The sequence below is a fragment of the Anser anser genome (assembly GCF_964211835.1).
Source record: "Anser anser genome assembly, chromosome: 1".
In the NCBI taxonomy this organism is placed as follows: Eukaryota; Metazoa; Chordata; class Aves; order Anseriformes; family Anatidae; genus Anser; species Anser anser.
This window is the reverse complement of record NC_139720.1, coordinates 58,512,795-58,525,794: the sequence shown is the minus strand read 5'-3', so window position 1 is coordinate 58,525,794 and position 13,000 is coordinate 58,512,795. Positions and strand designations below refer to the sequence as shown.

The window sequence follows — 13,000 nt, the reverse complement described above, 5'->3', positions numbered from 1 at the left end:
AGATGCTGTTGCTTAGTAGCTGTTGCCATAACACTGGCTCTTCTAATACCTTGGATAAAAATGCTACAAAACATGCAAATCCATTCCGAGAAGATGAGAGAAAGAATCCTACCTTAATATTAAAATTGTCATCAAGAAGGATGTTTTCCAGTTTTAGGTCCCTGTGGACAACACCATTCTGAAATAAGGAAGGAAGAAACAGAATATAAGAAAATATTGGGTAAATCAAAGGTGAGCTGACAGGGTGGTCTTTGCATCTGCATTTCAGGGCTGATTTCACTGTCATAACACTCACGGCCCAGTGACTAGTGACAGGCGATGTATTAGTCACTTGGTGTGTGGTTAAGGGAAGAATGACTGGAATCTGTCCTCCCACAAAGCCCGTAAAACAGCGGGGGGGGGGGGGGGGGGGGGGGGGGGGGTTCTTTTTAGAACTTAATTCCAGCCCGGATCCTGCCCCCACTGCATGAAAGCAATATATTCTTCCCAGGCACCAGAAAACAATATCTGTCAATGACGTTAGTCCTTACAAAAGCCCTCCTTCCTCCAATGTGCAGCCGTGTGGATCAGGGGAGTTAAAATCCTAAAAGACTGTAAATGTTAGGGATGAAAACGAACAAGCTGGGTTTAGGTCAAGAACTTCTTTAAAGAAATTTGGGAAAAATTAACTGCACCAAAAAGGCCACTGCAGCTTTTCAGTGCTTCACAGTGAGGACTTTGAAAATCTGCCTTGTTTATCAGAATTCAAATAGAGATTAAAATGTTCAAGAATTCAAATAAAAGACTGTGTTAGCTGCTCGTTGGCTTTAGCCTCATGCAAGTTTTGGCTGTATGCAGCAGGGATAAAAGGTCCCTGACAGCCAGTCAGTTACTTTGGGTTTAATTGCTTACAATGTCATTCTACTGGGTACCATGATGGATAAAGTCATTAGCAAAGGGTATCTTTCTAGTGCTCCTCCTACATCTGGAAAAGTTATTTCCAACTATCCAGAGTGAGTACATGCTAAAGCTGAACACTCATGGCTTTCTCCAGCCTATTTTGCTTTCACGTGTTTTATATCCTTTATAAAGTTCTTCACTTGCATATTGAAATTGTGAATCATCATTAATTTCCATATATTAATATTAATGTACTAGAATTTCTATGTAATGCCTTTTCTAGCTAATGTAGTTAATTGTTTTTTTATGTCACGAGAACTAATTCCACAGGAAAAATGGGATGTAGGGCTAATGTAAGAGTGTGGCTGGTAGTATGCCATAACACAGGAAAACACCCTTAGTCTTTAAAAACAGGCAGAGAACTACTGTAGCACTTTCACTCTTCTGGCATACTGATATAATCACATGCTGTCATACTTAATAATGAACGCTGTTGCCACAGACGTGCTTTGAAATATAATCACTACTCAGCCTTCAAATAGCATTTTTTAACATCAAATCCTTCGCTCACCTTGTGGCAGTAATGTACAGCAGAGACTATTTGTCGGAAGAAATGTCTTGTCTCTCTTTCGCTCAGCCGCCGCCTCTCACTGATGTAATCATACAACTCTCCTTTACTTGCATACTCCATGATGATCACAATCTTATCTTTATTTTCAAACACTGCACAGGATAAAAGAAAAAACAAAAACACAGTTTATCCAATACATTTTAAAAACACTTTAAAGGGTGAAGAAGACTTAGGATGACTGAACACATCCTGTGTCATCACTGCAGCCTGGAGACAGACAGTCCCAAAACCTAGCTCTAAAGCTAATTTTTTCCCCAGAAAGGTGACAACATTTCAGATCAAGAGAAGGAAGTCAAGGCTTTGAGAAGCTGCTGCCTTTCACACAGCTAGATGAAAAAAGGTCTTTGCCACTACAACATGGGGCCACAGTGGCAAAGCCAACTTTATCCTGGTGAGGTGAGGCGGACACTTGTGCCAATGACACCTGAATTTCAACCCTGGCTCCAACCGGGACTGCCTCTTACCTGTAGTCCTCTTGGGGCCAGGTGACAGAAGGAATCAGGAGCTATCTCATCATTTGGAAAGGGTTAATAAAAGGGATAATAGACTCTGTTTTCAATGACTGCCTGATACAGAACAGCAATTTGGCTTATAATGACTGTTGGTTCACCTGCCACCAAAACCCAACGCACTGATGCAGACATCCTCTCCTAGCCCAGCTCTGTGCAGCAGCACCAGGGGCACAGACACCTGAGACAGCAGTGTCTACGATGTCTCTGGAGCCATACAGCTCTTGTCAGCATGGCTCTGCAATCCATCTCATGCACACAACTCATCCTCACGCTCACTTATGTCCAGCCCCTGCCGCAGGTCCCATTGCATGCTGTAGATATGTCCTTTGCCACTTGCGCAGAGCCGGCAGCGATGCGCAACTCCCACGTAAGTGGTGCAAGGCACATTGTTCTCATACACGTCACAGCATGGCTGTTCTTTGGGGCTCAGTGTACTTCATGCCACGTACTGTCAAGGACTTCACTGAAGTTGCAGATAACTAAACACTTAATCTAGTACAGCTGACCATGAGAAGTCTCAAATTGCCACAATGCCCTGGCTGCTAAACAGCTTTTCCCTTCTGACACCAAAAATCCTCCGCAAGCCACTGCAAACATCCTGCACCTGCCATAAATAACCACTGCTCATGTTAAAACGTGGTGACTTTCCTTCTGTTTTATTCTGTGGTAGCAGCATGCTGAACCCATGTCACACTGGCAGCAAAACATCTTCAAATTAATGAGGTTATAGAGTTTATTACAAATGGATGCTAGCTCTGACCAGCCCTACTGGAACAATGCCTTCCTACATCTTTTTAACAAAGCCCTGCCAGTAGTCCTTAGGGTTTAAAAACAAAACGAAACAAAACAAAAAACACTTTAGGTTTTGCAGTGAATTGCAAAGCTGCCTTTCTCAATGCGTAGACATTTGCTGCTCTTCGGTTTTGTCTCATGTCCTCTCACACCTTGTCACTCAACTCCGCAAGCCAAAGCCTCTGCAGCTCCCTCTAACACCCCTGAACCCCAGCCAAACAGCTCTGATAAAAGGGAGAGTGAACAGCCAGATAAAATTGGCCGCTCACTTGTCTGTTGGCCTCGCTGTACCCCGAAGCAGAGGCTCCTGCCAGTGATTACATCCTATGTGCATCCTCATTAACAATAAACTTCAGAAACTGGAAGAGCTGTCTCTGGATGGATTATGCTTACAGTATCCTCTCCAAGAATGACAGACTGATATTGTCTGGGAAAAACTGAACATACCCTGTGTCATAAACGGAAGTGCTGTGATGTGTTACCACTGATGCACAGACTCACTGCTCTAAGCTTGGAAATGGTTTTTAGAAACAGAGCTGTGTAGGAGAGCGAAAAGTAGTTTCAGTATGCTGAGACAAATCACTGAAAATGCTTTTATACAAGAAATTTGATTTAAAGGAAAAAAAAAACACAATCAAGCAGCTGGTTCAATGAGTTAGGAGTTATTATATGATGCATGCATAAGGTGAACTAGCCACGTGGCACCATGGATCTCAGCAGACTCTTACGGGAGTGCACTCCAACAATACCAACTGAGGAGCATCATGAGCTCCAAGGGATGTTTGCCTCATCAGAGGGGCACAGCCAGAGGAGAAAGGGCTCTCGGCTCTTCCCACCTCACTCCCCTGGCTGCTAGCACCCTACAAAATGTTCAAGGTTGCTGATGAAATGACAGCAATAACAGTCCTGCTATGATGTGACATTTTTCCAGCCTATGTTTTTATTAAAGTTTTGCATTCATCACTCAGTCATGAGGGCTTTCTCAACCACCCCCCTTGCTATTCTGAAGTATGAAATTCTAAAATTCAATTTCTCTGGACTAAAATTTGCCATATTAATAGATGTCCTGATTCAGACATATTTTCCCACCTTTATACAGAAATGACATGGTGAGCACTTGGTTGAAGGCATGTGCATTTAAAGGTACTTTCTGATTCAAATTTTCTCTTATGCCCTCTAGGAAACTGAGATAATACCTTAAAATTGAATCTAGTAAATCAGAAATCACTGAATTTTTTGAATTTTTGTCATAAACATGCACATGAATCAATGAGAGCAGAAGCACCCCAGTAATTCATATTCAGGTTTCACCCGATCGGGACATACTTGCTGTTTTTCTTCATGAGGGAGTGCTATGAACAGGACCCTTGGACTTAGATGACATTACAGAGGCCTCCTCACCAAGACTGTAGCTGAATGATTACAGAATTGCACAGTAATTTCTCTCTTCCCCTTGTAATAGAGGTGAATGGAGAATCTTTTTTTTCAGGGAGGTGGGAGGAATTTTCTTTAAAAAACGCTTCATTTCAGTTTAGAGCACCTCCATCATATCAGCTGAATCTCATGAGAAGGTGTACAGCTACTTTCCTGCAGAAAGGGAACTGAACAGTGTACAAAAATGCCTTAACTGAGAGCTCCCACCGAAGGCACAGGGAGTGGAAAGGCAGTAGGATTTATGTCTATACACACACACACACTTATAAAGGAATTCAGTGGTCAAAACAATCAGGCACGTGACAAGGTGGTATTCTGGCAATTCTCAGCCCATCAGACATGTACACCATGATTTTCACAGCAGCAGTTAGGATGCCAGGCAGGCTTCATCCAGACACTTCTAAATTTCCCTTCTGAGCACAGTGTGCAGTTTTATAAACATACGCTCCAAGAAAGCATTGTGGCCAACGTCTGGGGGAAGAGAGGAGGGCATTAATTAAAGGCTGGATTGACTTACTGCAAATAATAATGAGGTAATAAATATACTGCCCTGTTAACACCTGGGTTGTAACCTGCAGGCTGATGACGGACAGATTGCCTCCATACAGCTTCTGGGCCGGCTTGGTTCGCTCTTTGTTTTCGTTGCGTATGATTTATTATCTGCCACTCTACTGCATATTCATTCCGAAACTCGCCCCCGCCTCGAAGCGTGCCTGAACCCTGCTGCAGCTACTGCTGGTGGAGGAGCGCGGCTCTGGCAGGGTCCCCTGCTCCACGAAGGCCCCGCCGCTCACGGCCGGCAGGTCGGCCATGTCACGCAGGCCTGCCTTCAGCTGCTCCTCAGCCCCGACCAAGGTCAAGGGAAGGAGGGGGTTATGTATGGGAAAGGTGGGGTTGCTCCTGCTTCTTTCAAAGCACCGATACTCTGCAAACAGAGCTGGTTAAATAAGATAAGTGCCGGTATCAGCACCCAGACAGGTGGCAGCAGCAGAGATGGCCCGTCAATCACGTACTGAGAGACGGGAGTTGCTTAGATACGAGGCATGAGTTCCACACGTTAGAGGAGAAAGCAGCAGGAGAAACACTTGCTACAAGCTGTGCGTCATTTATTTTTGAGCCACTGTGTTTATTTCTACTGCTCCACAAGCCAAGATACATTGAGAGGACTGCAGCAAGGCTTTGGTGCGGTGGGAGGGCTGCTGCGCCATCTCAGCTGTACCGGTCAAGCGGTGCTGGGTAAGATATGAGGGCTGCAATCTCAAGTCCATGAGATCAGCAAGAGTACTGCCTTAATGCACAGAGAAACAGCATTTTCCAGTGAGCTACAAGCCTGCTTGTGCTTCCTCTGTCCAGCCCTAAGAGCCTTGGCAGAGGCTAACAGCAGTGCTCTGCACAAGCAGCAAAGGGCCCTTAAGTTGCAGTGGTCAAGGAAAGATTTCTTACAACTTTTCTTTAAACCCTTCCCGTAACTCTGTTAACTCTGTGTTTGTTTGTTTATTTTAAAAAGAAGAAAAAAAAAAAGTTCTATACTTCTCAGCTGATAATTGGAACCAAATCTGTTGGCTTCAGAGCTCATTGAAGAATAAAAATGTGAAACTGGGAAAGAACTTCACTTCTCACTACCAAAGACATATCTGAGACGAAGTACATTTTGTAACGTCAACAATCTGTCTCTTTCACAGGCTGCTCTACTACAGTAATAATTCTTGGATATAATCTCTCCACTTATTTATATTTAGAGGCCATGAAATGATGAACTCAGCTTCTATCTACAGCTTTCCATCTTCCAAATAGCACTGGTAGGGAGCTTTTGCTAATCAGCGCTTTTTTTCTTTTCTTTTCTTTTCTTTTCTTTTCTTTTCTTTTCTTTTCTTTTCTTTTCTTTTCTTTTCTTTTCTTTTCTTTTCTTTTCTTTGCTTTGCTTTGCTTTGCTTTGCTTTGCTTTGCTTTGCTTTGCCTTGCTTTGCTTTGCTTTGCTTTCCTTTCCTTTCCTTTCCTTTCCTTTCCTTTCCTTTCCTTTCCTTTCCTTTCCTTTCCTTTCCTTTTCTCTTTCCTTTTCTCTTTCCTTTTCTTTCCTTTTCTTTCCTTTTCTTTCCTTTTCTTTCCTTTTCTTTCCTTTTCTTTCCTTTTCTTTCCTTTTCTTTTCTTTTCTTTTCTTTTCTTTTCTTTTCTTTTCTTTTCTTTTCTTTTCTTTTCTTTTCTTTTCTTTTCTTTTCTTTTCTTTTCTTTTCTTTTTTCTTTTCTTTTCTTCTCTTCTCTTCTCTTCTCTTCTCTTCTCTTCTCTTCTCTTCTCTTCTCTTCTCTTCTCTTCTCTTCTCTTTTTTCTTTTCTTTTCTTTTCTTTTCTTTTCTTTTCTTTTCTTTTCTTTTCTTTTCTTTGCTTTGCTTTGCTTTGCTTTGCTTTGCTTTGCTTTCCTTTCCTTTCCTTTCCTTTCCTTTCCTTTCCTTTCCTTTCCTTTCCTTTTCTCTTTCCTTTTCTCTTTCCTTTTCTCTTTCCTTTTCTTTTCTTTTCTTTTCTTTTCTTTTCTTTTCTTTTCTTTTCTTTTCTTTTCTTTTCTTTTCTTTTCTTTTCTTTTCTTTTCTTTTCTTTTCTTTTCTTTTCTTTTCTTTTCTTTTCTTTTCTTTTCTTTTCTTTTCTTTTCTTTTTTCTTTTCTTCTCTTCTCTTCTCTTCTCTTCTCTTTTCTTTTTTCTTTTCTTTTCTTTTTTCTTTTCTTTTCTTTTCTTTTCTTTTCTTTTCTTTTCTTTTCTTTTCTTTTCTTTTCTTTTCTTTTCTTTTCTTTTCTTTTCTTTTCTTTTCTTTTCTTTTCTTTTCTTTTCTTTTCTTTTCTTTTCTTTTCTTTTCTTTTCTTCTTTTTTTCTTCTCTTCTCTTCTCTTCTCTTCTCTTCTCTTCTCTTCTCTTCTCTTCTCTTCTCTTCTCTTCTCTTCTCTTCTCTTCTCTTCTCTTCTCTTCTCTTCTCTTCTCTTCTCTTTTTTCTCTTTTTTCTCTTTTCTTTTCTTTCTTTTTTCTTTTCTTTTTTCTTTTTTTTTCTTTTCTTTTCTTTTATTTTTTTTATCTTTTCTCTTCTTCCTTTCCCTTTCCCTTTCCCTTTCCCTTTCCCTTTCCCTTTCCCTTTCCCTTTCCCTTTCCCTTCCCTTCCCTTCCCTTCCCTTCCCCTTTCCCCTTTCCCCTTTCCTTTCCCCTTTCCGTCCCTTTCCTGTCCCTTTCCTTATCTTTTCCTTCCCTTCTGCTAAATTATTTCTTTAGCTACACAGGCATCACCTCTGCTGAAACTGCAGGACAAGTTTGGTACTAGATGAACATACTCCCTATCCAGCTTACATGCTCCTAAAGACGGACTTTACCCCCAAAGTGCTTAAAGCTCACACAGACATGGTTTTACAAACATCAGTCAGATTTTGTACTACATTGGACATCTCTTCGCTACGGCAGTTCACTTCTTTGGACTTATTTACTACAAAATTTAAAAAGCAAAACAAAGCAGAAAGCTTTTGCCCTTTCTACAAGCTTACAGGATGCTCGAGTCAGAGCGAGTGCCGAGGGGGTTGGATTTTTTTCCCGCTTAATGGACTACCTCCTCACGGGCTGATTCCATTTGGTTTACATGTAACCCTGGGGTAAGGATTTTAGTTTGTTAGTTTAAGAGGGGCGGCCAATCTCTTCGCACTGGAACCATTTGAATTCTCCTCATGCCTTTGCTCTCTATCAGAGCAATCTCCTAAATTAGTTCCAGTATGTTGACATTCCTTCCATCTGGTGTCTTTCCATTCAGTGGTATTTTTATTACTCTCCTAACAGCCGCAGACAGAAGTACCTTTCCACTGCTACAAAATGCTCTTTTATTAAAGGTCAGCCAAATCAAAAGAACAAGCGAGTTTGTTTTTAATTTTAGAGATGCAGACTAGAATAACCTTTTCATTCAGAAAAGTCATATATGACCCAGTTGCCTCACTTGTGTAATAAGGCAAGAATTATTCTTCAAAAAGACACATGAATACTGAAAAGTGTTTTTTACCTTAGAATTTCAGCCCCATGTGTCCTTTGTGTTCTTGACTGCTTGAAAAGGCTTACAGCCCCTTGATGTAAAAATACTTGAAAACTGTACTATGTATTTATTTATTTATTTACTATTATTATTAGTTTATGACTGTTTTTGAATAGCACATGTAGCAGCCATGAAAAAAATCCAAGGTCCAATTTAGTAAACCACTCGTATGCATATGCTTAAATTTATGCATATGCTTAATTATAATTGAAGATAACAAGATAAAAGTATGTGTTTTAAAGGTAAGCATATGCTAAATTGCTTTCCTGAATTATGGCCTTACTGCATCTCTTCTTAAATTAAAGGAATGTAGTTAAGATCCTGCAATAATCATTTTAAATCAGACGGCATGCTAGAATTTACTCCCTAGTGAGGGGATTAAATCAAAATGAGAACCATTATCCTTGACGAGGCTGTTTCTCAAAGAATTAGTCTGAGGATATGCATATTTTGCCTGTCTACGATTTAAAAAGGAAGGAGAGAAAAAATGAGAGTTGCTACTTCAGCCACAATACTACATGTTACACTAATTGTCTTTTGTTTCAGCAAAGAATATGAGCTAATTCCCCCTTTTTTGTTAATTACGATTACAAACTGCTGAGCAACCTCAGACAAGCAAACATTTACATTGCAGTGGGAGGCCTGTGTGAGGAAAGATAGAAATAAATTTCATTGCTGCTTGCCGTCATTTTGAGGTCTGAATTGAACTTGCCAGTGATCTCAAGCATTTGGGTTCATGTCAAGTCAGACAAAACATTGTTTAGGCAGTCATCCTGAATGACAGGAAATTTATAAAGGTGGGTATGATAACTGAGGAGTTAAGTTTGTTCATATTTGTTTCATTACTATCATCAGACTCTAGAAATATTACTTCGTGTTCTTGGATGTTATCAAGTGAAAACAATGGAAATAAAGCACTCTAAGCGCAAAAGACTACATAATTAGAGGAAACCGATTAGAAATGTGCTTAAATACTGTCACTGCTGAAGTACTTTCTGTTGGCTAAATTAAAAAAAAAAAAAAAAAAAAAGCACATTCCAGCTTTCCAACTTTCATCAATCTTGTTAAAAGCCCAGTCAGCCACATGACGTTTTACGGGACTTGTATTGACTTTTTCAGGTGTTTTGCACGCAGAAGGGATCAAGTAATTAGGCATCGAGGTTTGTTTTGATTACGTCTGAAACACAATAGCAGAGGCTGGGCCTGCCTCCACATTGTTAGCCTGACACACATAGCCAGGCTGCTCTCCACACACACGGGCCTGCGGACCACGTGGCTGCTGTTCCTGTCCCATCCAGGGATGGACGCCAATGGTTTGGGAGCACCTGCCTGAGCCAGCGCTGCTGCAGGAACCCAGCTTTGTCAGCATGGTTCGTGCACCTTGCCAGATGCTACCCAGTTGGCTTTTTTGTGACGTGGATGCTTTCGATGTGGTGGCTTGACCAACACAACTCACGCAGCACTGCATGGAAGAGAGGCCTACACGCATCCGAAACACCAAATGTTCCCTTCCTTTTCCTCACACAGAAGTCTGTTACAAACTGTGAGATTGAACATGTGCTTGGCAAGAAAAATGAGCATTGTGAAATATCATGCCACCATCAGCACACACCGTCAGATTTTCTTCCGTTGTCTTTGGCATTTGGAAGTACAGAAAAGTTGAACTGATTTCCTGATTAACCTAAGCATGTCACCTCACTCAAGTCATTGCCTGCTTGGAGATACTTACAGAGCACCCTTCTGCTTTTTTATTTATTTATTTATTTATTGTTCTTAAGAATATAAAAAATATGACCTAAAAAAAGTAGGAAGTCCCTCTTCCATGGGAAATTCATTTTTTTGGGCCTTGTTGTTGTAAAGGGTCCAGCACTCCTCTAAGCATCCTGGCCCCAATCCAGCGAAGCACTTAAGCACATGCTTTCCTTTCGTTACTCGCTCATGTTAATGCCATCCTGTTCCACGGGCACTGAATTTTGATCCTAATATTTATTCATTCTTCAGGGAATATCTTCGTTAAACTATTTCTACAAGCATGTTAGCAAATAATCTGTTCATTTTCAAATGTCTTTTGCAAATGGATGAACTTTTCTGGATGGTTATGCTGACCAAGGACAACTCTTCCTGCACAGAAACACTCACATAGGCACTGTATTTCATACTACAAAGACTCAAGAGCTCACTCCCGAATGTCCCAAGCATAACTTCACTTGCGTGATTGGTCCAACACATGTTTAAATGTTTACAGAATCAGGCCCTATGCTCTTCCCTGGTTTAACTTTTATAAAGTATTGCCAGATGGAACAGATTTTGCACTCAGGCTACTCCTGGAAAAATATGTTAGCTCTCAAAGGCTTTATTATCAAATCCCAGAGTTTTCAAGGCAAAAAAGAAATGGGGCAGAGGAAGGCGGGGTGGGGGGGAGACAGACAGATGAATGGACAGAGGCATTATTCTATAAATTAAAATTTATGTCCTGAAATCAGAACACGGCTAGCAAAGCCAGCTTCATTTATCCAGTCCCTTTCAAGGAGTTTAAAGTCACTTGAAAGAGCACTTCCCTTGCAGCCGCACTCGACAGATTGCCAATTACAGCCCTGCTGAGAAGTTGGAATTTCTTTGGACTCAGAACAGTACACCTACCCTCACAGTAATGGGCAAGATACGTTGCTTTTGATTTGGTTACAAAAAATATCATTAAACTGGAAAGCTTTGCTTCCACCCATTTGGATTTGCTTGGTATCAAAAAAAAAGATAAGCTTGTGTTTACATCAAGTTGACAAATTCAAAGGTTAATTGCTTTTAAGCAGGCAGGTCAAAAGGATACCTAAACAAGGATCCTACTTAAGGAAAACACGTTTGTAAATGCAGTCCAAGGAGCTTTCAAAGATATTTACAGAGGGATGCAGCATTGTCCATGCTAGGTAGATTCAGTGCCGACTGGCACCTACAGAAAGCACTCTCGGACGCACAGTGGCAGTCTGAATGCCTACAGCAAAAACTAGTGAGAGAGCAGAAAGATACCTGCAGGGTGGCTTCAGACTAAAAGTTAAGCATCTGATTTAAGTTAGTCAGCTAAACCTCATCTGCCACCAAAAGGAACCTCCAGTATGTCATTTATCCCACCTATCGGAAAAAATATCTCCCAGGAGGGAGCAAACCACCTTGTGTAGACACTGATCTCTCTTGACTAGAGAGAGGAAATAGACTTGAAGTGTGTCCCAACTGCCTAAACGTTGAATAGCTTAAATCTGGCGTGATGAAGCCCACCCCTGAAGACAGTGTAACTTCAACATTTCAAGTCAGATGATTGCAATATTATCACTCTTTATTGCCTCACTCAAGAGGAACAGACAATTGTGTTTAAAATCCCACTTCAATAGGATACAAGTACTTCAGTCCTAGATGTAGTCCCATAACTTCACCACAAATATACTCTAGGCTTAAAATGAAGCATACACTTAAGAAGCACATGCTTAAGGGTCACTGAACTCACATCCTGATCTCTGGGCAGTACGTAACTGCTCCTCTGGACTCGGCTGCACATCCCCACATCTTCCCAGTACTACAATATCCAGTGTTACAGCGTTGGCTGCAAGAAGCTGAATACAAAATCTGACTGCCTGGAAAGGCTGGACGAGCTGTATAGCCACTACTCCTCTGCTCCGCGGAATATGGTCTTCCAATGGCCAAACCAAGCAGCTGACTTCTACTGCCTACCCCTTCAGGCCATGAGTTAAACACACGAAGCCATGAAAGGCTGCTCTGCTTTCTAGAAAACTAAAAGGAAACAAACCAGCAACAGAATGGAAAACCTTCCAGAAATGAGAGAAAAACTGCTTCCAGGTTTGTCTCTGCAAAGGGCTGCTGCTGGCTGACAGACCACAAGAGCAGAGCAACGCAGAAGGAGCGATGTCACCTGCCATAGACAACTCGGCCTCCTGGAGATGGGATGAAACCTCCACTGCAAAACTGCACTGGTTGTGCTGCAGAAGCGATGCTCCGCCCTCTGCGGGGCCGGAGGGGAAAGTTTTGCTCCCACGGGATTTTACTGTCTGCTTCTTAAAAATGCTGTAATCTTTTTAACTTTTACAAATGTTTTAACTCAGTAAAAGCTATTCAAACTAAGGATGAGAAGGGCAATTGGTCAAAGCACCGCAGCATGCTTAATCTTTTTTCTTTTGGAGTTCCCGTGCACATTTGAAATAACTTTTGTTCCATTTGCAACCCACATGCTGACACAGCATCCCTCCCCTTTTCTGTTCCCAGATCCTGTTATGAGTTTATTCAATAAAAAGACAGATATTCATCTCTTTTCAAGTAAAAGAACATGCTTTTGAATAACTCAATATGTGATACTGTAACAGTACTCCAAGCCAGCCCTTGTTTTAATCAGTTGTATTGACTCTCGGAGTGGAGCTGCCATATACATATCATCACCTTGAGCGTTTACCTCATGGGTATGTAAATATGAAGGGCTAAATTCAGGCTGCCTGTTCTGCACGTGGGGGAAGAGGTGATCCTCTCGGATGAGGCCACCCAACCCGAGTCCCTCCAAACCTTTGGAGCCCACAGCCCAGGTCCACGGTGCTGCTGCTCTTCTTATGGAGACCCAGCAGTGGACCTCTCAGCCAGTGTATTTTAGCACGTACCCAGCCCGAGCTATTTAGCTCTGGGATGTTACAGACTTAAGGAAGGAAGGAAGGAGGGG

The 13,000-nt window shown here is 41.5% G+C and overlaps 1 protein-coding gene across 1 annotated transcript in view; it reads right to left on the bottom strand.

The window, feature by feature from the left end:
* NUAK1 (NUAK family kinase 1) overlaps nt 1–13,000 on the bottom strand; it is a 50,086-nt gene that overhangs the window by 12,255 nt on the left and 24,831 nt on the right. The window contains exons 3-4 of the mRNA XM_083821522.1: nt 1,451–1,602; nt 113–178 (exon numbers count right to left, since the gene is read on the bottom strand). Coding sequence (XP_083677648.1) covers nt 113–178; nt 1,451–1,602 — 218 coding nt within the window. The remainder of the gene's footprint in view (nt 1–112; nt 179–1,450; nt 1,603–13,000) is intronic.